General features: G+C 31.9%; 1 protein-coding gene across 1 annotated transcript; it reads right to left on the reverse strand.

The window, feature by feature from the left end:
* Window positions 1–1,496: 1,496 nt before the first annotated feature.
* Window positions 1,497–24,872, reverse strand: pippin (solute carrier family member pippin). The gene is made up of 7 exons (XM_076410563.1): window positions 24,657–24,872; window positions 22,818–22,926; window positions 22,525–22,660; window positions 7,526–7,734; window positions 5,440–5,569; window positions 5,024–5,163; window positions 1,497–2,705 (listed from the first exon to the last, which is right to left on the reverse strand). Exons 1-7 carry the CDS (start codon window positions 24,677–24,679, stop codon window positions 1,920–1,922), a joined length of 1,533 nt encoding a protein of 510 aa, XP_076266678.1. The 5' UTR covers window positions 24,680–24,872; the 3' UTR covers window positions 1,497–1,919.
* Between the last annotated feature and the right edge of the window lie 2,109 nt (window positions 24,873–26,981).

Here is a 26,981-nt window from a genome sequence, read left to right on the forward strand (position 1 = left end):
CCAGTTACTATACGTCACAGATAACTTATCTTCTTTTGCCTAACAAGTAATAAAAAACTGTGAGGTAGCCTTTTTGCTTCTATTGTATTTTCCTATTAGGTATAAGCAGCTAGAAACCTAGTTGATTCAAAATACCTAACATTTTTCATGCCAGAAGGGTTAAATAAGGGTAATCTAAAGTTAAGTAAGGGTAATTCCAGTCAAATTCCCCAAATAGGAGGGAAAAAATTGCTGATGACCATCAAATTCTCCACAAAATTATATTAAGGAATGTAACAAGTCTCAACTGTTTGAATGATATTTATTTTTTATTTTATCATAATATGGAATGAAGTGTAATGTTATGAATCATAACGTCAGCGGTATCAATAGTAAGTAGCTCCCGTTCAGTTCACCATTACCATTCACCATCAATAAAAGCATATCTAAGTCTTCATGTAATTCATGTGCTCACCACTCGTTGATATTATATGTATTATGAGATATCAGAATACACGTATTTTTCCCAAATAATTGGGGGTGCTACCCAGTCGACCTGAGATTCCCCGCAAATTAGGAAATTTTGCGCAAGTTGGCAACGCTGTCAAAAAAACAGTACGCGGAAGAGAGCTCCGTGAAATTATCCTTCAAAATTGGCAATAATGCCGGCTTGGTTGGTGCAGTGGTAAAGGCGACAGGACGGTCATCCTGCTGTTGCGATAGTCGCGGGTTCGAATCCAGCTGGGGCATGGTCGTAAGTTTATATTTGTGATTGTTTCACATTTGTAATTGTCCCCAGACAAGAGTGTAAAATCCGACAAGGAAATTGATCCTAGTCACGTCAGTAACCAGGCCGGGCAAGACCGGATGTCTTCTGGGATGATGGCTTAATGCGGATGACCGTGGTTCGAAGCCCATGTTAAGCTCTAAATCCAGTCGAGATAAAGCCTCGTTAGTAAAAAGGAGACTTTAAAATACACAAAGAAATTGGCAATAATGATATATTTTATTTATTGATTAAAAAATTATCACAATTTAATTACATTTTAAACATATACTTTAACGTTCCTTTTAATATTTATTAATATCGATATAAACTAGATATATATGTCCACGTAAGAACATTTAAATATAATAAATAACAATATTGTTTTTAATTATTTAGATCTCTATACAAAACATGAAAAATAATGGTTCTAACAATGGCATCGTATCTATATGATTTATGGCGTATTATAAAATAATAATTGATAGGTAATAATGAAAAATAACGTTAATATATCTCATCACAGATTTCACAGAGTGATACTCTTCTTATCAACATATTTCTCTTAAAGTTTAAAACAACCTTTTCGTTGGTATTGTTAGGTGTAGGTTAGACTTTCTCATATTTATTGTTAGACATCCAATGAGACCAGGAAAAAACACAATAAATTTGCGAAATTTATAGAAGAGTATAATAGTTTAGAATACCTTACTGTATCGCTGGCAAAGCAACTGCGTCTAGGAGTACAATATAAATTACCCGAAAGATGTGGAAGAGTAGGATGGACAATATTTTGAATAAAGTACATTGTACCGATTTTTCATGATAAGGGTTCAAATTATAAAAAAAAATCATCAAAACTAATTTTTAGACCTAATGTAACATGATGGCATTGTAGTACTTGTCTTGAAAGATCTTCTATATCTTATTGTCTCAGAAAAATGGTTTTAATTTACCTGAAAATACGAAATTACTATTTATTCATAATTCATTATTTTGTCGTATGTAAGGTTGCGGTGTTATCGAAGCTTACATGATATTATTTCGATTGTGTTCGACCTTGACTTATACACCCAACAATTACCTCGCTCGCTTAACTGGTTGCCTGTCCTACAAGTATCATCTCTGTTTTTAAAAACTAGCGCGGTATCTTTACGGTTAAAATTAATGGGTTTTAAGCTTGGTTCAGTCTTTCGTTCTCCTTGCCGTGGATCTTGTTCTCCCAATTCCTGTCCCGTTTCGACCACACGAAGTTGCTCTGCTGGAAGTAGTCCTCGATGTAGCTCAGGGACTTCCCCTTCGTTTCCGGCAACACTAAGTACAGGAAGAGGCTGGCTAGGAACGAGGACGCGCCAAATATCCAGAAGACGCCGTGGATTCCGATCAGGTTCTTCACGAACGGGAATATCTTGGCTACGCCGAAGAGGGCGAAGTTGAAGAGCATGAAGGTGATGCCCCCGGCGTGCCCGCGCACCTTGGCGGGAAAGAGCTCCCCCAGCATGACGCCCGGTAGGACGAAGAAGCCCACGGTGTTGGCGGCGACGTACAATAAGATGAACAACGCCACCAAGTACTGGGATTCCTCGCAGTTCTGATGGAGCACTATACCCAGAGCCAGAGCGGATATCGTCGATCCGATGCCGCTTATCAGCGCTATGGTTCTTCGTCCGAGGAAAGCCAGGAGTAGACTGGCTATGATGGTGAAGACGAATCGCACGCAGGCCGTTAACGACGCTGCTAAGAAATAATCGATGATTTTGCCGTTGACGTTGCTCAGTATATCGACCGCGTAAAATACCACCAGGTAAGTGCCGGAAAGAATCTGGAGTATGTTGAATACGTTTATGATCAAGAGCGGTTTCAGAACGTGGGGTCTGGTAAACGACCTGGTGATTCTCTCGGAGTGAGAGTTGGTTTCGATTTTGATGCGTTGTTGCAGATGTTCGCTTTCTTCTTTTGCCTGAAAATACGTATTCGTTAGTAAACTGAAATCTCACATGAGATATTAAGCGATTGGATATATTCTGACGATATTTCACGCTCAAAAATAATGTATTTAGAAAGAATGGTACAATAGATATTATTCAATGTATTTTCCAACAAATTTTTCCCATTCTTCTGAAAATATGGCGAGACCGTGTCGAGAACGATGATGGTTTGGCAGTGATCAAATCTTCGATCCATTTTCTCACCTCTCAGCATTCACATAACCAATTTGGATCTATGGGGTGCAAGTATGTGGTTGCACTAAAACATCAAACTAACTAGTATCATTCCATATAGCAACAACGCTATAAATATCTCGGAATGAATCTTGATGCAAAACTTCGCTGGAAGGAACATATAAAGAAGAAAAGAAAAGAACTGGAATTGAAATATAGGAAAATGTACTGGCTAATTGGAAGAAAATCACAATAATCAGTACATAATAAATTGCTATTATATAAGCAAATACTGAAACTTATATGGACATACGGGGTTCAATTATGGGGATGTTCTGAAAAGAGAACATAAAAAATACACATTTTTCACAACAAAGTTCTGAGAAGTATTGTGGGCTCACCCAAATATTATAGGACTGATTACTTACATCGAGACTTTCAGGTACCCACAGTCAGTTAAGAAATCAAGAGAATTGATTGCAAGGGGGAATGAGGAAAGACTCCATTCTCAATAGTATTGAATGTATTGCAGCTTTTGGATATCACTAGAACAGGACACAGACTAAACAGAATCAAATCATCTGGTCTTGTATAGTGTTGTGTAGTGAGGTGCATATAATAAAAAATACAGCAGTGACACCATTACTTATTGAACTTGGGGGTAGTACTAGCAAATCTAACACAGATGTCCTCCAGAGGTTCCAGAATAAAGTGTTGCGAGTCATCGTGGATGCCCCATATTACGTACCAACAAACTGATTCAGCGCGATATCCCCATAGAACCCAAAACGAGTGTGATTACGAGTGTTACGAAGTACTCTGAAAGACTATTAGTGCATCTTAATGCATTCGCCAAACATTGAAATGTGCGCGATGACAGTGAAGTGCGTAGGCTCAAACGCAATCTGCCATAAGAACTGATTAATAGACACATAGAGTGAGATTTAATAATCTCTAGAATAGTTTTTAGAATAAGTTAGGATATACTTTAAAATAAGTTAGAATAGTATCTAGAATAAGATTTAGATTATAAGTTGTACGGTAGATCACTTACTGAAGTGATCTTCTACATGTCAGGAGAGTTATATAATAAAACTAAAATCATCAAGTTGCGATCAGTTGTGAACTCTCTGATTGACACTTTTCCACATTTCCACCAATAGACCTTGCTGTCAAAATACATACAAGCACGTAACATATCGAATCACTACATAGTATAAAACAAAGTCGCCTTTTCTGTCCCTATATCCCTATGTGTGCTTAAATCCTTAAAACTACACAACGGATTTTGATGCGGTTTTTTTCAATAGATAGAGTGATTCAAGAGGAAGGCTTACATGTATAATACATGCATATTATACTAAGGCAACATTGCTAATTTTAGAGGTTTCTAACGGGATGTCGTAAATTAACCTATTTTTTTAGGCTTATTTAGCAAACAAAAACGCTGCCTAACCCTACGAGTTAGATCAAATTAATGTACTACAGTATTGTACACCATAAAAAGGTCTACAAAAAAGTCCGCGATGGTATATGTTTATCTTTTAGGGATAACCCACATTAACCATTTTTATTGTTTACTTTTTACGTGAGAAAATGGCTTATTTACGAAGCTATTTTAAGCAATACGGCATTAATCCTTATCGAATTAAGTACCTTAAATACAGTGTGCAATTAATATAGATCAATATGGTTCCTTACAGCATGTAAATTAAACAAATATTTTCGGAGATATTACAAATTTAAAATTTGCGTTTAAAAATGTGTAATGTAATAAAAATTGTATGAATTTAGATATTCCAAAGATAGCAGGAAATCTTCATAGTAAGTATAGGGGAAGAGGAATTGTTTTTCTCCAAATTTAATGCGTGCAGGCCAAGGGCAGTAATGAATGAACCAAAAATACTGGATCGATTTTAATCATGTAGGCATATATATTTTATGCCCGTGCAAAGTCGGAGCGGGCCGCTATGTTTTTATATACAACGTTCATATTTTTTCTGTAGTGTATTTAATTTAGTATCAGCATTACACCCGTGCGAAGCCGGGGCGGGTCGCTAGTTTGTAATAAAAATAGATAAAATTCGACACGATAATAAAAGCGAGTTTATCTTACCTGGGCAACGTTGCCACCCCTAAGCCAAAGTAATGCCTTGAGAGCTTCTTCTTGTTTGTTTTGTCTGGATAAAAATACGGGACTCTCTGGCAGAAATAAAAACACGAAAATCGCCAGTAATGGCAGTATTGTGCTCAGGCCTGAAAAAAAGTTACAACTACAGTCATTTCTATTTTAAGATATCCATAAATTGTTTAGTTAAATGACATGTTCTGTCTGTACCAAATACCAAAAGAATCAAGAGGCAAGTGGTAGTTATGGGTTTAGTTTAATAATTGTAGAATTTTGCTAACAATATTTTTATATGTTCAATTGTGCAACTTAAAATATTTACAGGAAGAGTTTTGAGAAATATCCAAACTATATTTTTAATATTATTGTGATGTTGATATCAAATAGAAGTACCTATATAGTACCTGAAACTATCCTCCATGGTAACAGAGAACCCAAAGCATAAACCAGAAGGATTCCAAACGAATAACTGGCGAATGGGCCACTGGAGAGCATCCCTCTTAATCTAGGTTCGGTGGACTCTCCTATTAGGACCTAAGAAAATATTGTTTTGTCAGAATTTTCAAATAAATAGCACATATATGCAATTTTCTGCTAAAATGTGTCGGCACAAACGTACACAAGCTTTATATATATATATATATATATATATATATATATATATATATATATATATTAGTGTTGGGAACTATCGACTGAAATCGACTCTCCACTGTTTTAGTCGCTATTTTTGGTTCGACTAATTTTACTACTTTTTACCACCTTTTACTCTTTTACTTTTACCAGTGACTGTTTCAGTCGACTGTTTTCAGTCGATATTTTCGGTCCGACTGATTTTGTTACTATTTACTATCGACTGTTTCAGTCGTATACTTTTAATTACTATTTGGTTCTACTAGTTTCATTCGACTGATTTTTAACATTCTGGCTCTATCGTCCTAGCCGCGACCTTCACACAAATGTACCCAATTTTTGCTTTAGTTTTATGATTTTTTTCGTAGTTTGCTTGTAAATAACAATATATTGTATTGTATATTAATATAGCTGCGTTTTGGAACAATATTTTTCAAGATTGTTAATGTATATGATAGTGTTAGGAACTATCGACTGAAATCGATTCTCGACTGTTTCAGTCGCTATTTTTGGTTCGACTGATTTTACCACTTTTTACCACCTTTTACTCTTTTACTTTTACCAGTGACTGTTTCAGTCGACTGTTTTCAGTCGATATTTTCGGTCCGACTGATTTTGATACTATGTACTATCGACTGTTTCAGTCTTATACTTTTAATTACTATTTGGTTCTACTAGTTTCATTCGACTGATTTTTAACATTCTGGCTCTATCGGCCTAGCCTTCACACAAATGTACCCTAATTTTGCTTTGTTTTATGATTTTTTTCGTAGTTTGCTTGTAAATAACAATATATTGTATTGTATATTAATATAGCTGCGTTTTGGAACAATATTTTTCAAGATTGTTAATGTATATGATAGTGTTAGGAACTATCGACTGAAATCGATTCTCGACTGTTTCAGTCGCTATTTTTGGTTCGACTGATTTTACCACTTTTTACCACCTTTTACTCTTTTACTTTTACCAGTGACTGTTTCAGTCGACTGTTTTCAGTCGATATTTTCGGTCCGACTGATTTTGTTACTATTTACTATCGACTGTTTCAGTCGTATACTTTTAATTACTATTTGGTTCTACTAGTTTCATTCGACTGATTTTTAGCATTCTGGCTCTATCGTCCTAGCCGCGACCTTCACACAAATGTATCCAATTTTTGCTTACATAGATTTATATGAAATATATATATATATATATATATATATATATATACATATACATATACATATATATATATATATATATATTCTCGACTGTTTCATATATATATATACATATACATATACATATATATATATATATATATATATATATATATATATATATATATATATATATATACATATACATATACATATATATATATATATATATATATATATATATATATATATATATATATATATATATATACATATACATATACATATATATATATATATATATATATATATATGTATATATATATTATGATTTTTTCGTAGTTTGCTTGTAAATAACAATATATTGTATTGTATATTAATATAGCAGCGTTTTGGAACGATATTTTTCAAGATTGTTAATGTATATGATTGTTGATTGGTTGAATTGTAAAATTGTGAATGATAATAAATATATATACATCGATACAAATATTCTGTATTATTTCCTACGACTTTTCCCTATCTTTCAGAAAACATTTTCAGAAGATGCTACTGACATTTGTTTACACTTATACTTCATATTTTCGCCAATAGAAATCGCTTATAAAAATAAATGCAAGCATATAATACAATTTCTAAATAGAATTCTTCCAATTTTTCAACCGAATTATCGTTTTTCCTTGTCGACTGTAAAGATATAAATCATTTTACGTACTTGGCCGGCTGCAGCGCTTAATCCCGACGATAATCCTGCTATTACCCTGCCCAGTAGCAGGATGGCGTGGTTTTCGGAGATCGAAATTAAAACCCATCCAAGAACGAGAGGCACCGAGGCTAATTGCAGGACCAGTTTGCGTCCTATCCTGTCCATAAGGACGCCGCTAAGCAGGGATCCGAAGGGAGTGGCGGCCGAGTGAACGCTGGCTGCAATGAAAAAGGATATTTTGTATTTTACGACTCAATTTACATGATTAAATTCGTTCCCCTTTTTTTCGGGGAAGAGGGGCAAAGGCTTATTTAAATTAAAGGAAATCCGGCTTCGTGGCGCGGTGGTTAAGGCGATAGGACGGTCCTCCCGCTGTTGCGATAGTCGCGGGTTCGAATTCTGTTCGAAATATCTTTATAGGCAACAGTGGAAAATCCGACAAGGAATATCCATCCCAGCCACGCCAGTAACCAGGCTGGGTAAGACCGGATGTCTTCTGAGCGTGCTGATTACCTTGCAGGTAGGACTAATGGTGATTTTTTTATTTTGGTATAAATTCCTAAATGTTCATACATCGGAACTGTAAAAAATATCAAAATAAATTACTGTGAATGATCATATATAGAGGACATACCAAGAAAAAGTCCATCTATATTCACCCGACTAAAAATAGGTTATTTTAGGGTAACCCGTGAGTTTTTTCTGAAGGGCGAACCCCTTTCATTGAGTGTAACACATTTTATTCCAAATGCCTTGCTAATGAAATATTGTCTTAATGGCTGTTTGTGTTGGTAATTTGAATTAACCAATAAAATTTAGCGAAATGGCGTTCTCAGCGCCTTTCTGTCAACACCACTCAAAACATTTCAGAAATTATATGTATTAAGCTAATACTCTATATATTATTCTATAGTCAGATCTTAATATAACCGAAATGTTATTCCATCTCCAATACCATTGAGGCTTTTGATGGATGTTTTGGTACAAGAATGGGATAGCATTTAAATCAACCAATTTTAACAATTAACATAACATTCAGGTGGAAACTATTCAGATATTTTTCCGCGAATAATTACAAATATTTTCACAGTAAATGTTGCGTATACGTCAGGTGTTCATATTATTTTGTCCACCCCTTGTGTAACAACATAATCAATTTTTTGTGTCATTGTTCTTATTTAAACTTGTTCGACAATATGTGTTATTTATTTCGTTAAAAGAGGAAGAAAAAAACGAACCGGTCTATTTCTGTCGCCGGCATTAGGATCGCCATTTTCCTTGACGTGTGAAATAAAAAGCTTTTTGTTTTATTGTGTAGCAGTGAGCACTTTAGAAAGATTGATGTGACCGTTTTTACTTCAGTTGCAAGCGATTTGTTATAAACCGTTATACGGCATTGTCATCCGGTTCTATTTTTCTTAATACATAATGTTACCTCAACAAAACTGTAATGGAACTGTGAGTTTTCGCAGGTTTTTTTTTGTTTAGTTCCAGACTATATAGTACGTTTTACTGTTTTTCAGTTATTTTATTTCATATGAAAATATCAAAAAACTGTTCTTTTTTTTATAAGCTTGGGCCACTTATTGAAGGAGACAATAAATGGGTGTAGAGAAAACAAAGCATTTACGGTGTTTTGGATCAATTATATGTTTATATGGATGTGTTGTGATTTTTGCAATAAATTCTGGTCACATGGGGATAAGTTTGATGATGGAACTATCCATGTATGTTTAAAGTGTTATTTTAAGTTACCTGAGTAACATGAGATCTCCATCTTCATGTCCTACGAAATAAAAAGTATAATTGTATATATTCTGAAGATATGGGATCTTCCTACATCTTTTGATATTTTCGGATTCTAATTACTTTCATCACTCTTTACTATTTCATAGAAAGGATAAACCTAATACCAACACACCAGTTTGGTTTTATTAACAAGCATTCAACAATTGACTAGGTCCACAGAATAACAGATGTTATTGAAAAAGCCTACGATAGTAAAAAAGTATGCTCATCTATATTCTTAAATGTAGCACAAGCTTTCTAAGGTTTGGTATGAAGGCCTTGTTCATAAACTACAGAAAATGTTACCAAAACAAGACACCAAACTACTAATATCATACATTACAGCCAGAATATTTAGAGATAAACAAGAAGAAGCTTACTCTAAAATAAAAGAAGCTAAAGCAGGTGTACCACAAGGAAGTATACTGGAGCCAATGCTTTATCTACTCTTCACTTGTGTTATACCACAAATATTAATGATATGATGGCTACATTTGCTGATGATCCTGCGATTATAGCTGTCGGAGACAGTAGTGAAGAAGCCTCACGAAAATTACAACAGGCAAGTGACAATATAAATAATTGGACACAAGCTTGGAAAATAAAAATTAATGAAAGTAAATCTGTGCATGTGCACATGTACACTCACCTACAATCAAACCGTGCAAGTACCAATAACATTAAATAATACCATCATTCCATTTAGCAACAACGCTAAATATCTCGGAATGAATCTTGATGCAACACTTTGCTGGAAGGAACGTATAAAGAAGAAAAGAAAAGAACTGGAATTGATATATAGGAAAATGTACTGGCTGATTGGAAGAAAATCGCAATTATCAGGACATAATAAATTGCTATTATATAGTACACATTAGTGACATGTGTAAACATTATTTCATTGGAGACTGAGATATGGCCGATGGGCCCTCCTAATTATATACATTAAGACAAATTGTAGGTTTGTCGGAAACGACTAGTAACAATGGAATAATTAAATAATTTAAAAAAATCTTCACTATTGAGATGCAGAAATGCCTATTTATCGTACATTTGTAGCAAGAATTTACTGAAGATTTTCTTCCATCTTCCAATCTTTTAGACCTTTCCCATCGCTTGTTATTGTTCACAAATTGCTCACATTCAACTTTTCTACCAATTGTTCTTGAGTTTGTGTTTGGTCTTCATCTGATAACTCCTGCAATCTCGCATCTTCAAACGTTTCCGGCTTACCAGGCCGTTCTTTGTCTTAAACGTTGAAATCGCCACATTTGTATTGTCGAAACCACTCTTGACATGTCCTTATGGTCCGAGCATGCTTACAGTAAGTCTTCACCAGCAAACGATGACTTTCAATGGGCTTTTTTCTTGTGACGGTACAAGAAAAGTAATGCGTGTCGCATATACATATTTTTAGGCACAAATATCGATATTTAAAAAAAATTCTCATCCTTGCAGAGAAAAACTTTCATGGTTCATTTCTCCATGGTGGTTTCTCCATTCTTGGGCTTGGAAAGCACTAACTCTGCTCAGGAAATAAAAACATTATTCTTTCTAGTATGAAGAACAGAACATATCTGCAATGAATTATTAAAAAATATTTCGATTAAAAATATCTAAGCATTTACCTTTTTCCATTTTTGTATCTTTGCACTCTTTTTATAAGCGTCTTGACAAGGGTTGTCTAGTGGTCTATTCTCAAATAACTTATATATTTTATTTATGCATAAATTGAAATAAAATATCTTCCGCTCTGACGCATTCTACTGGTAAGAAGTTTTGTTAATACCATTAAAAGGACTCTAAATAAAAAAATCAAGTTTGATACGTTTTCATTTCATAATAATCATCAGAAATCTGTGATGGTGCTTCCATATATTGAACGACTGGTGACTACTAGATGTTGGCATTATATTTCCAATACAATTCTGCCAACTTATCGAATAAATCATCATCGCAGAGGTACAGAAGATACAGAGAAACAAAAGATATTTTAAAATAATGGGTTCCTCGAGCTGAGATGATTACTTTTTAATCACTGAGTAAAATCCATAAGATCCTGTTGATTTTTGACAAGTTCTATTGAGTTAAAATTGATAACAAATCATTTTTTAGTGTTTTTCTGTCTTTCTTTCAGTAAGTCTTCATCAGCAAACGATGACTTTCAACGGTTTTTCTTAGGCACAAAACTTGATATTTAAAAAAATTATAAATCGATAACATTGTTATTTTGGAGTGACTTAACTTGTGAAGTAAATGTCACTAGAACAAAATGACGTATGTATCAAATGATAAAATCACATACTTGTTGCTTTAAAAAACTAATTGACGCGAGAACCAAGACAATTATTGAATTTCTTAAACGATTAAATCGGTATCGATTCGTATTCGGTACGCTACGTTTTGAATGGAGCCTAAAAATTAAGTAACGCGGTCACAAAACGATATTGTTTGATTGAATTGTGCGGAGCATGACTGCAACCATGATGACCCAGATGCAATTCCGTTCGACCTCGACCTTACACATGACACTGTTGAATTGCTTGAAAAACAATTGTCTGATTCAGTTCGAGACGGTAAATTTAGAGTATGAATTGCTCTTTTTTTTTCTTGGGCGCAACTGTCGGCTAATTCTGATGATTTTTATTTCACATATTTCAAGACGTGCTTCTAATTTTCACCCCGAAAAAATATTTCAAAGGATTTTGTAATGAAGAACTATTTGTGAGTTCTAGTCTCTGCAACTAAACAAGAAGTACGAAGAAGAAATTAATTAATTTTTTTTATTACTCTTCGTGAGTCCACAATCTGCCCTATTGGCAATAAGTATTTCTTCTGTCTATATTATATATACATGGCATGTAGAAAATCACTTCATTAAGCAATCTTCTGTATAAAATATTATCTTAATTAATTAGTCTTATTCTAAAGGTTATTCTAAAGTCTGCATATGTCCAGTAATCAGATCAGATGGTGTTATTAATTAAATTAAGGTTAAATATTTCAATGGTAGTAGGAGAGGAGGTATTGTAATACTGTATATAGTTCCAAACGTTAAGGAGGATCAAAATGTGTCAAGGAAGCGAATCTGATTCCAAATAAAATCATTTTAAATAGATAATATATGACAACAATCATGATATAATCATATATATAATATGTTATTGAAGTTTTCAAATTGTTGAGTGAAAGTGCTTGGGAAAATTTAATTCTACCTAAATTTAGAGTAAGAATTGCTGTTTTTTTTTCTTGGGCGCAACTGTCGGTTAATTCTGATGATTTTTATTTCACATATTTCAAGACGTGCTTCTAATTTTCACCCCGAAAAAATATTTCAAAGGAATTTGTTATGAAGAACTATTCGTGAGTTCTAGTCTCTGCAAGTAAACAAGAAGTTCGAAGAAGAAATTAATTAATTTTTTTTTATTACTCTTTGTGAGTCCACAATCTGCCCTATTGGCAATAAGTATTTCTTCTGTTTATATTATATATACATGGCATGTAGAAAATCACTTCATTAAGCAATCTTCTGTATAAAATATTATCTTAATTAATTAGTCTTATTCTAAGGGTTATTCTAAAGTCTGCATATGTCCAGTAATCAGATCAGATGGTGTTATTAATTAAATTAAGGTTAAATATTTCAATGGTAGTAGGAGAGGAGGTATTGTAATACTGTATATAGTTCCAAACGTTAAGGAGGATCAAAATGTGTCAAGGAAGCGAATCTGATTCCAAATAAAATCATTTTAAATAGATAATATATGACAACAATCATGATATAATCATATATATAATATGTTATTGAAGTTTTCAAATTGTTGAGTGAAAGTGCTTGGGAAAATTTAATTCTACCTAAATTTAAAGTATCAATTGCTGTTTTTTTTTCTTGGGCGCAACTGTCGGTTAATTCTGATGATTTTTATTTCGCATATTTCAAGACGTGGTTCTAATTTTCACCCCGAAAAAATATTTCAAAGGATTTTGTAATGAAAAACTGTTCGTGAGTTCTAGTCTCTGCAAGTAAACAAAAAGTTCGAAGAAGAAATTAATAAATTTTTTTTATTACTCTTCGTGAGTCCACAATCTGCCCTATTGGCAATAAGTATTTCTTCTGTTTATATTATATATACATGGCATGTAGAAAATCACTTCATTAAGCAATCTTCTGTATAAAATATTATCTTAATTAATTAGTCTTATTCTAAAGGTTATTTTAAAGTCTGCATATGTCCAGTAATCAGATCAGATGGTGTTATTAATTAAATTAAGGTTAAATATTTCAATGGTAGTAGGAGAGGAGGTATTGTAATACTGTATATAGTTCCAAACGTTAAGGAGGATCAAAATGTGTCAAGGAAGCGAATCTGATTCCAAATAAAATCATTTTAAATAGATAATATATGACAACAATCATGATATAATCATATATATAATATCATATTGAATATAATATGTTATTGAAAGTGCTTGGAAGATTAATTCTACCTAAATTTAGAGTATCAATTGCTCTTTTTTTTTCTTGGGCGCAACTGTCGGTTAATTCTGATGATTTTTATTTCACATATTTCAAGACGTGCTTCTAATTTTCACCCCGAAAAAATATTTCAAAGGATTTTGTAATGAAGAACTATTCGTGAGTTCTAGTCTCTGCAAGTAAACAACAAGTTCGAAGAAGAAATTAATTAAATTAAGGTTAAATATTTCAATGGTAGTAGGAGAGGAGGTATTGTAATACTGTATATAGTTCCAAACGTTAAGGAGGATCAAAATGTGTCAAGGAAGCGAATCTGATTCCAAATAAAATCATTTTAAATAGATAATATATGACAACAATCATGATATAATCATATATATAATATGTTATTGAAGTTTTCAAATTGTTGAGTGAAAGTGCTTGGGAAAATTTAATTCTACCTAAATTTAGAGTATGAATTGCTCTTTTTTTTTCTTGGGAGCAACTGTCGGTTAATTCTGATGATTTTTATTTCAGATATTTCAAGACGTGGTTCTAATTTTCACCCCGAAAAAATATTTCAAAGGATTTTGTAATGAAGAACTATTCGTGAGTTCTAGTCTCTGCAAGTAAACAAGAAGTTCGAAGAAAAAATTAATTAAATTAAGGTTAAATATTTCAATGGTAGTAGGAGAGGAGGTATTGTAATACTGTATATAGTTCCAAACGTTAAGGAGGATCAAAATGTGTCAAGGAAGCGAATCTGGCTCCAAATAAAATCATTTTAAATAGATAATATATGACAACAATCATGATATAATCATATATATAATATGTTATTGAAGTTTACCAAAACAACACACCGAACTACTAAAATCGTACATTACAACCAGAATGTTTCGAGTCAAACAAGAAGAAGGCTACACTATAATAAAAGAAGCGAAAGCAGGTGCACCACAAGGAAGTGTACTGAGGCCAATGCTTTATCTACTCTACACTTGTGATATACGATATATGGAGAATATTACGATGGCTACAGTTGCTGCTGATACTGCGATTATAGCTGTCGGAGACAATAGTGAAGAAGCCTCAAGGAAATTATAACAGGCAATTATGCACAGGCAAGTGACAATATAAATAATTGGACACAAGCTTGGAAAATAAAAATTAACGAAAGTAAATATGTGCATGTGCAGTCCGCCTACAATCAGATCGTACAAGCACCAAAAACATTAAATAATACTATCATTCTATATAGCAACAACGCTAAATATTTCGGAATGAATCTTGATGCAAAACTTCTCTGGAAAAAACATATAAAAAACAAAAGAAAAGAACTGGAATTGAAATATAGGAAAATGTATTGGCTAGTTGGGAAGAATATTATAATTGTCAGTACATAATAAAGTGTTATTATATACTACACAGCAGTGACATGTATAAACATTATTTTATTAGAGACTGAGATAAGGCCGATAGGATGGTTCTAATTTTCACCCCGACAAAATATTTCAAAGGATTGAAATGAAAGATCTGTATTAAAAAACTATTTGTGAGATCTAGTCTCTTCAAGTAAACATGAAATTCGAAGAACCAGAACCGTTTATTGATCAGCGTGACTTTGAGTACTACTATATTAAATAGACGTGTACTAATAAATATGTTAAGGTTAAATATTTCAATGGTAGTAGGAGAAGAGGTATTGTAATACTGTATATAGCTCCAAATGTCAAGGAGGATCAAAATGTGTCAAGGAAGCGTATCTGATTCCAAATTAAATCATTTTAAATAGATAATATATGAAAACAATCACGATACAATGATCACATATTCTTGATGATGAATATGAAGAAAAGTGAGAATGTATCAAACTTATTTGATAAAACGAATTTTTATCTACAGTTATTTTAATGATATTAACTTAACACTTCTTACTAATTAAATGCGCTAGAGGGGGAAAGGATTAAAGAAGATTTATTATTTCAATTTATGTATATATAAAATATAGAAGTTATTTCAAAATAGAGCATTAGGCCACCCTTGCCAAAAAGCTAATAAAATAGTATAAAGACAACAAAAGTTGATGGAAAAATATAAGAGTTAGAATAACAATTGGTTAGGTTTCTTTAATCATAAAGGTTTTTAATAATTCATTGCACATATGTTCTGTTTTTTTATACTAGAAACAAGAATGGTTTTATTCCTTGAGCAGAGTTATTGCTTTCCAAGCCCAAGAGGGACCACCATAGAGATATGAACCATACATTTTTGCTCTGGTTTGAAAATCAGTTGTTTTAAAACCAAAGCAACAGAACAAACAGAAAAAAGGACTAGAATGAACTCTCTCAGTTGTTGTTATGGACATATTGGTGGAATAGATTTCAACAAATAAGTTTTGGAGATAACATGCCAAAGAGAGGAATTATTTCCAATTGTTTAATTGTGTTTTATGTAATTATTTATTACTCTTTTAGAAATAGATCCGAAGAAAGATACACAGTAGATCAGATGGCTGAACATTAGGGCCATAGAGTGCGACGTCTTCTTCCCTGTCACTACATATTCAATCAAATTGAGTTGTTATGGAATGTGGCAAAGGATTACTAGAATAGACATGCAGGTCGAGAAAAATATACAAGCAAGAACTGTTTGGACATGTGGAAACAAGAATTGTCTAAAATAACATCCTTCGGTTTGGATGAACTTAGGTTTGGATCAGATACAGAAGAAGAAATTGCTAAATGGTGGTATTGTGAACTAGTGTTAGATTGGAAATTAACAGCTTAGTTATTGGCTTAAAAAGCGATTTAAAAAGGGACAATGACTGAATGAAACTTTCTGGATGTGGGATTACGATTCAACTGACAATTATTAAGGCATGGTGATGAGAGGGGACACAAACTAATGGTGAGTATATCATTAATATAGTATAATTGTGGAAAATTTTATTTTAGACTGTGAAAGATTTATGTGGATAGATATGTTTGTAATTATTTTTGAATATACTATAATATAATGAATACTAACTGTCTTGCAGATATGGCAAATGCATTAGGTAGAATATAGTGATGAAATCTAATTTTATCAAGAAAATATTACAGACGTAGTAACAAAAGCAACTCTGGAGACATACAGTGATCTCAGAATGACTTGACAAGGAAACACAGCAACGTAGGACACAAGAACTAAACCTAACAAGATTAATATGCCCTCAAATCAAAGTAAAGTATGTTTCTAGGATGTACTATTGTTAATTAGTTAGATCAGACCTCTGGTGGATACCATAGGTGGTTTAGAATACCGTTCAATGTAAATATAATAAAACAATTTTAACCTAAACTATTGTAACTGTTTAATGAATTTTAGTGTAAGTATTTTGATAATGTATGCGTTAGATGTTCTATAACATTAAAATAAATTATATTTTATAACAATTCGGTTTCATGATTTTATTTAGATTAGAATGTTTTTATGCCAAATTGAACTAAAAGTTAGATGACGTGAGTTTACTGTTTTATTATATAGATTATAGTATTCTGTGTGTTATTCGCAAATGAAATAAGAATCAGTTCAGCTCGAAGGGCCAATTATTTTAGAATGAGTCCTCCGTGTAATCTGGATTGCCTCATCCTTTCAGAAACAGCGTTTATATTACTGTTCTTTGAGCATCCAGCTTGGCACACTATATATTCGGCATAACACGGCATCAATTTGCATTAGAGTCGTTAACAGGTCATTCACCCGCATATCGTCTGAGATTTTCAGCTTGCTATTGTTGTTAGTATCTAATTCCTAGGTCAAGATCTGCCTTCGAAGACTGTTATTACGATTTATCGTTTTTATATAGGGAAATAGTCATAAGCTGGCGGTTAAAATTGGATGATTTTGTTTTTCATCGTTTTCATTATTGTGTGTTAGATGGAATAGCTCTAATTTAATCAGCAAGTGTTTCCTTCATGCGTTTTTTTTTTGAACCTGAGGTAAACAAGTGCGTTTTTGATTGAAAAAGTAAAGAAAAAACAGCATTCAATATACGTGTCGTTTTGATCGGCGAGCTTTTGTTTTTTTTCTGCCAAAGTCATAATTGCGTTACTGCGGAACGTCTCGACTAAAAACCGAAGTAAATGATTCTCAGGGGCCTTATCTAAAAACTAGATTTAGATAGTTAAACGGAGCAAAGTCTGGACTATATGTCCGGCGGATGCATCAAAACATCCTAAGTAAACCATCTCAAATTTTGCTGAGTTGTCCTGATAGGAAACAAGTCCTTTCCAATTGATCAATTATGGACTTTTTTTAAAAAATTGTCTGCTTCAATCACTGTATCTATTGGCAGTAGAATAATTCATGATGACCAATTCCTTTTCAAACTCAATAACTACTTTCCTTGGTATATATTCACCAATATTTGAGAATGAAAAATGAGCAGAGCTTCGTATATACCTCAAAACGATGGCGACTGCATGGGTGACGATACAAATTGTTACTTTATAACAAATTACCCACCTGGAGCAAATACAATTATGGTTGAAGACATGGCGCATTAAAGCCAATGAATCAAAATCCACGCATATAACGTTTACCCTGCGTAGAAGAACATGTCCACCAGTGCATATCAATCATCGCCAACTCCCCCAAGCAGAGCATGTTAAATATCTTGGTATGCATTTAGATCGACGCCTAACCTGGAAGAAGCACATACTCTCTAAACGGAAACAACTGGGACTAAAATTATATCAAATTGGGCGCAAATCCAAGTTATCATTAGATAACAAGGTATTGCTGTATGAGTCTATACTCAAGCCCATTTGGACATATGGAATTCAACTATGGGGTACCGCTAGCAAATCTAATATATCCATCATTCAACGGTTCCAAAATAAGGTGTTGCGTGCCATTGTTGATGCTCCGTACTATATTTCAAATAAAGTGATACAACGCGATATTCCTCTAGAACCTATAACGAGTGTAATCCAACGTGTTTGTGTGAAGTACTTCGAAAGAGTGTCAGTGCATCCCAATGTACTCGCTAATCAGCTAAATATGCGACGTGATAGTGAAGTGCGTAGACTAAAACGTTTAACACCACCTGATCAGATTACTGGACATATGTAGAGTTTAGAATAAGCATTAGAATAAGACTAATTAATTAAGATAATATTTTATACAGAAGATTGCTTAATGAAGTGATTTTCTACATGCCATGTATATATAATATAAACAAAAGAAATACTTATTGCCAATAGGGCAGATTGTGGACTCACGAAGAGTAATAAAAAAAAAACAAATTATATTAATATTAATAATAAACACGTTTTGAAGCCATTTTGGACCTACTGATATATATACAACAAAAGTCTAAACTATCACTGATCAGCGAATAAAATAAATGGTTTGCGAAAAACAACGATGTACTACAACAACTTGAGTAGTCTTACTCGAAGGTTGAAGAGACAAAAACCCTTTCAACTAATCGTGTTTTAAGCTTATGTGTGTTGTACACCAGTGGAAGTACATCTATCGAAGGTTAATTAAGTTTGGGTCTGAAATATGGGGATATTAAGGAAAAAATACTAATTATAGTGAATAGCTGCTGTAAAATGTGTGCCATGTACTTTTTGAAAGACAATTTATTACGCTTATTCTACTTTACCTCTATGCCACTGTTTTTAATGTTGTTAGTCTTTGGGTATAGTCCTTAATAACGTTATTGAAAGTTTCTATCTTCAGATTCTTATGCAGATTGTCGTTACGAATATGGAATATCAAGAATACTTCGCAGTATCATGTTTTGGAATCTTTGTCTGATAATTTTATTGCTTTGCTCGATACAACCCTAGAGTTGAAAACGATAACACCACATTGGACTTTCTAAACTCGTTGGTAAAGCAAAAGCTTATTATACACTGACAGTGTTGAATATCCCAGTTTTTCAATTTTTTAAAAAATATATGACTTCCTGACCTGAGGTTAACATCAAAAAAGGCCAATATATTTGGCTGTATATCTATACGGGACTGACAGTGTTGTTCTCTATCTTCATGACTAGAATAACAGTGTCATCTACGAATGTAGAAACAACATTTTCATTGAATGAATGCATTAGAATGTAATTGATTTAGAATGGAATTTCATTGAATGAAGGAAATTAGAATAGGCATCTATTTTACCACTATTGTGTTTCGCTTGTTATCCCTTAACTAAATATATATTTAAATTATTTTTTTTAGAATCTGTTACTACATGCAGTGCTATCTATACTTTTAAATATGATCTATAAAAAGCTGATGAGGGTAATGCGGTGATGTTTATTATAAATAAACAATAATAATCACAAAACTAGTGTAATTTCTAACGTCAATAAACAAAAAACAAGTCAACCAATCGTCATGTATGCAGTTTCGATGGTTTCTATACTATATTCGGAGACATTTTTTTTGCGTTATCGTATTTTATCTGGTCCTGATTTGATCGCGACCGATTCCCGTAAAATGTCTTTTTAAGTTGCCGTAGAGCTTTTTAGAGCTTGATAAGCTCACACTATTTTACGCACATTATTCTTTTATGTCGCCGTCTAAGGCGTTATCTTTGTTGGTGTATGGTTTTCTTTGTGGCCGAATCTATAAAATATATCGTTCTGTATATTGCAGTTAATGCTGCATTATTCCCTATCTATATGACCATATCTATTTTTTAGAACAAAGTTTTGTTTAGTATTTAACAAATTATTTTCATTGCTACTATATATTTTAAAGTTTAAGTTAAAAAACTGAAAGTTGTTGTTGAAAGAAGAAACATTTTTATATTTTGAATAACTCTCGATATATATATATATATATATATATATATATATATATATATATATATATATATATATATATATATATATATATATATATATTTATATATATATACATACGTAAATAGAAATACATTCAATTTCTAAAAATGCTTATTTCATTATGTACATTAAAAATTAAATGTAGTATAAGAATTATTATATCACCATTCCATTCAGCGTAAAATTCTCTATAACTCCTGCAATTTTCATTAACTTACAATTTTTTGATTGGACGTGACAGAAAAAATATCGAACATGGCAAAAATCGCAAATTTTCACGACTGTATGGAAAATGTGCCAAAAATATTTAACCCTCAGATCAAGATAATACTCCCAATATATGTATTTGGGATGAAAAAAAAACGAAAATCCATAGTAAATTACTGTAAGACTAACAGTTTTTAAGATATACGACATAAACAGAAATCAACTCATCTTCTAAGATTACACTTTTCATTGTATAACTCAAAAACTAAAGGCCCTATGAAAATCATTGCACCATTACTCGATTCAGTGTAAAATTCTTTATAATTCCTGTAATTTTCATCAATTTGTGATTATTTCAACGGAAGTGACGGAAAAAAATTTGAAAATGGCCAAAAAACGCAAATTTTCACGACTATGTATATGGAAAAAGTTCCAATTTTTTTTGCTACTCAGATCAAGATAAAACTTTTAAAATATATGTATTTTGGGTTAAAAGAAACAAAGAAAATCCATATTAAATTACTGTAAAACTTACAATTATTAAGATATACGACGTAAACTGAAATCCACTCATTTTCTAAGATTACACTTTTCATTGTATAACTCAAAAACTAAAGGCCCTATGAAAATCATTGCACCACTACTCGATTCAGCGTAAAATTCTTTATAATTCCTGTAATTTTCATCAATTTGTGATTATTTCAACGGAAGTGACGGAAAAAAATTTGAAAATGGCCAAAAAACGCAAATTTTCACGACTATGTATATGGAAAAAGTTCCAATTTTTTTTACGACTCAGATCAAGATAAAACTTTCAAAATATATGTATTTTGGGTTGAAAGAAACGAAAATCCATATTAAATTACTGTAAAACTTACAATTATTAAGATATACGACGTAAACTGAAATCCACTCATTTTCTAAGATTACACTTTTCATTAGAATAACATAAAAAATAAGGGCCATATAAAAATGATTATACAACCATTCGATTCGCCGTAAAATTCTTTACAATCCCTGTAATTTTAATTAACCTGTGATTATTAGAACAAAAATGGCATTAAAATACCTGAAAATGGCCAAAAATCGCAAATTTTCACGACTGTATATATGGAAAAAGTACCAAAATTTTGTAACTTTCAGATCAAGATAATACTCCCAGAATATATGTGTTTTGGGATGAAAGAAATGAAAATCCATGTTAAATGACTGTAAGACTTACAGTTTTTAAGATATACGACATAAACAGAAATCAACTCATCTTCTAAGATTACACTTTTCATTGTATAACTCAAAAACTAAAGACCCTATGAAAATTGTTACACCACTGCTCGATTCAGCGTAAAATTCTTCATAATTCCTGTAATAATTATCAATTTGTGATTATTTCAACGGAAGTGACTGTATGGAGAAATGCCAAATTTTTTTTTATCTCTCGGATAAAGATAAAACTCTGAAAATACATGTATTTAAGGGCGAGAAATACGAAAATCTGTGTTAAATTTCCATAAAATCTATAACTATTAACATATGGGACATAATTAGTGCCTGTTATAATGATATACTGTTATTATTGGAACATTTATAAGAAATATGTCAGTTATAAACCAACTGTATTTCTTAGCAACTGATTTATAAGTTATATACTTAATTTACCCCGATTTTTGCGGATTTTGGCCTTTAATTTTAATATTTAATTGAATTTAAATATGTTACCTATCCAAGATCCCATCTCGTCATCAATTTGCATGGAATTATTTGCCGTTTTTAACTGAGGTAGTAGAACAGCCGAATAACCAACTGGCATCCCACAGCTGGCTGACGTCATCATTACAGCACTAGTCAAGAAAATCTGAAAATAATTTAATAAAACAAGTTATGTATTTCTTAAATGTACTTTATAAGTCTCTGATATAATATAAAATGGGAATAATCCTGATGCATTTTTGAATGTTGGAAGCACAGTAAGAAAAATATAGTAAAACTAATAAATAAATAACAATAATTACCTGTGCTAATATTTTGCGATACGTAGTACTTTTGTGTAATGGTTTCTTGAATTCTAGAGGCTTGTAAATACTGTAGGTTTCACATTTCATTTCTCCATCATCATCCATACTGAAAAAAACGATACAATGGTTTTTAAGTGTGATATTTGAGATTAAATTAAAATATTGTCAATTAAATGTTACTTTAGTACGGGTATAGTGTTCAAACACTAACAAATCGTATAGTGATTACCATTTTTGTTGTTGGTCTTTTATCATTTTTTGGTGGAGCAAGATCCAGCCTATATAGTGGACCCATCGAAATTTCCCAGCCAATGGAAAACTTTTGTCTGAGCAAATGATTATTATGAAAAAACAGAAAGTATTTTTCTACATTATTCTTTATTGTAACTTGTCATAGTTGGCAATCAATCCCTGGGTGAATTTTCATGTAAAATTTCATAAAATTAGTTGTTCATATGTTTGGTTTAATCGCAAATACATGTATAAGGCCATATATGTTTTGGCCAACACTGCAGTCTTTAATCTTGTAAATCATTATAGCTCAGAAATTTTTTTGTTTACAGTATATAACATGTTTACATCTGAGTGTCATTAGGTAACACTCTACTGAAGGATACATAATAGGTGTACAAGTACAAATCCGTCTTATTTTAGATACTAATAGCATTTCGTAGATGTGACAGGAAAAAATGATGAAATAAATTATTACTTAAGCGATAAACAAGTTCAAAGCCAAGCAGTTGGATTCTTTCGAATTAGAAGTAGGGTAATGAAGATTGATTGAAGAATTGGATTTCACCCAGAGAGTTGTTGCAGCTTAATATATATATATATATATATATATATATATATATATATATATATATATATATATATATATATATATATATATATGTATATAGTGTTTAAGAGAAAGATATTTCAAATTTCTTACAAATTAAAATTTTTTTTTACAAAAGGTTGGTTACCACCATGACGCTGTGGTCGAAACATAGTGGGACTCTGGGTAAAACAGTTAGCAAGAAATATTTTATAAGTACTTACGTGAAGCTGTTTGTATGGAGAGATATGATGTGATTATGTGTAAATACTTTTACTCATTTAAAGAGATCACTTGAGAAACTGCTGTTTTGAACGCTGAAAAAACGTTTTAGACAACTTATAGAAATACCAGATTTCGAGTTTGGATTTTGAAATCACCTATCGACCAAGTTCACGGAGTAACAGCGGTAAAAGATATTCGAAGAATGAACTACTGCCCTGCAATATTCCTGGTTGTCTCACAAGCTTTTGACGGGGTATGAAATTTGAGATTAATCCGTAAAATGAGCAATCTGCTATCGTAGAATTGCTGTTGACTGCAACACTTAAACCTATTTTGGCTGGAGTTCCACAGGGTCGTGTCTTGGGACCACTCCTGTATCTGCTTTATACTGCTGATATCCCAACATCAAAAGAAACAGTACATGGAATATTTGCCGAGGACACAGTTATCGAGGCAGATGAGGTCTAAGATTGTAGAAAAACTACAAATAGCGATCAACGATAGCTGCACATTGACCTCGAAATCAAATGGATACACGAAGTGATCCAAGATTTCATGTTAAGTTTGAAGCTGTGGTTTAAGTTTGCTAAATCATAGCAAGGTGGAAGCACTACAGCTATTGGGTAACACGCAGGAAATCAGAACATTGAAGCTAACCAAACCACACGAATTTGCTTTAGCTTAAGTGGTTCAGATTTATTTTAATTTGATTGATTAAGATTGTACTAAGCATATCTAATGTTAAATGCAATTAATAAGAAACCATATGACCGACGTAGATCTTAACTCACCTGGGTTCCTTCTCAGTGCACATTTTTCCGTTAATCTTTTTGTTGTTTGTTTACAGTTCAACTATCAATGCACCAACTCGCTGTTATGGAAGAAATCGTGATTGAAACACTAGGGTATCACGGTATAAACGTTTCAGCGACACGACACTCGTTCTAAGATAATGTCTTCGGGTGAAGCATTTCTTTTTGTTTTATGTTGTTTGCCTTGCTGACACTAAAATTGGGATGACCCCCACGCTTACAAGAAGGTCTTTTGTGGAGCGTTTTCGCACGTACCGAAACGTTATTACGTGTTACCTTAACTTACTTTCTTACGTACGGGTACTGTTATAACAAGGACTTTGTAATATGTTTAAAACAGTTACAGCAACGTTTCCGAGAATAATTGAAATATTCCGTGTAATAATGTCAGTTAATTTCAGTTATACTGTATATGATTAGGTTAGATTTAATGTTTTTTACTTGACTTTATGATTTTGAAGTTGATTATAATAGTAACTGTTAATTTTTACTTATCAGAAATACCTCAATTTATCGAAAATTCGATTATTCATTGTACAACTATCGATTCAGTGTAACAATACTTATAATCTCGGTAATCTTCATTAATTTACGATTATTTAAACGAAAATTATAGCAAAAAGTCGAAAATATTCACGACTACATATAAGGAAAATTTGTCCAAATTTTTACTACTATAAAATATTAAAATTATATGTATTGTTGGGCGATAGAAACGAAAATATATGTTAAAATGCTTTTGGATTTATAGTTAAGATATATGGCATAAATAGAAATACACTCAGTTTTTGAAAATTGATTTTTATTACACAACCTAAAAACTAAAGGTTATATAAAAATTATTATACTACTATTCGATTCAGCGTAAAATTCTTTATAATCTTCGTAATTTTCATTAACCTGTGATTATTTGAACAGAAATGTCAAGAAAACATTCAGAAAATGGTTAAGAATTACAAATTTTCACGACTAAATAAATGGAAATAGTACGAAATTTTTTTGTCTTTCGTATTAAGATAAAATATCCAAAATATATGTATTTTAGGGTAAAAGAAACGAAAATTCATGTTAAATTGCTTTAGAATTTATAATTTTGAAGATACGGGGTATAAACAGGAATCGTCTAATTAAGAAAAACCACTTTTCATTGTATAACTTAATAACCAAAGGTTCTGCAAAATCTATTCCAAGACCGTTCGATTTAGCGTAAAATTCTTAATAATCTCTGCAATTTTCATCAACCAGCGATTATTTGAACGGACATGGCAGCAAAAAACTTTATTGGCAAACATTTTCATGAGTATATATATGGGAAAAGTGCCAAAAGTTTTTATTTCTCAGATGAAGATGAAACTCCTAAAATATATGTATTCTGGGGTAAAAGAAGTGAAAATCCATGTTAAGTTGCTTTAGAATATATGTTATAGTCTTTGAGATATACTACATAAATAGAAATCCACACTTTTTTGAAAATACATTTTTTTATCTTATAATGTAAAAACAAAAGAGTGAACAAAAACTATTTGAATTTAGCATAAAATTCTTTATATACTTTTAGCTTCTTCTGTACCACTGCTGGTTTCGACATTCCAAATATTTAGCATTTATTGATATAAACGTATTACTTGATTAAAAATGTTTTTGTTACATTATCCTGGATTGTATTTTATGTTTTAATTTTTGATTGGCAATTTTCAATGATCTTTTAATAAATAACAATCAATATTATAATAATAATCGCTATTACATCTTTATTGTTTTGTGTATACCAATTAAACAGTACGAAACGCTATGTTATGTAATGAGAAAGGTAATTAGATATAGCAATAATTGGGCAATAAGTGGTTCCTCAAAAGTGACAAGAAATTGTTGTCAATTTCTTAAGGTAAATAATAACTTTCAAGCCACTTAATATCATAAGGCTACTTCGTGTGTAAAATTTACGTCATACGTATATATATATATATATATATATATATATATATATATATATATATATATATATATATATATATATAATTATCAGTTTCGAGAATAAATCCAAAAAGATTAATTTTTAATTACCTTAAATTAGTATAACTCCTTAGTTATGAGGAATAGACTATATATACATTTTTAGTGGCATATTAAGACAATACAATTCCACTTCTTTATTTATTTTCTAATAATTAACACATAGTCATAATATAATTACTTTTCTAATAATCTTATTATAATTATCCTAACTTATCTAGTACAAGTGCTATACATTAATAAATATCAGAGTTTGAAGGTTTCTACGAAGATTATTGCTTTAGTTAAACC

This window comes from Rhynchophorus ferrugineus, unplaced genomic scaffold (assembly GCF_030347505.1).
Source record: "Rhynchophorus ferrugineus isolate W39M unplaced genomic scaffold, kcgeb_rfMv2 rfM7, whole genome shotgun sequence".
NCBI lineage: Eukaryota > Metazoa > Arthropoda > Insecta > Coleoptera > Curculionidae > Rhynchophorus > Rhynchophorus ferrugineus.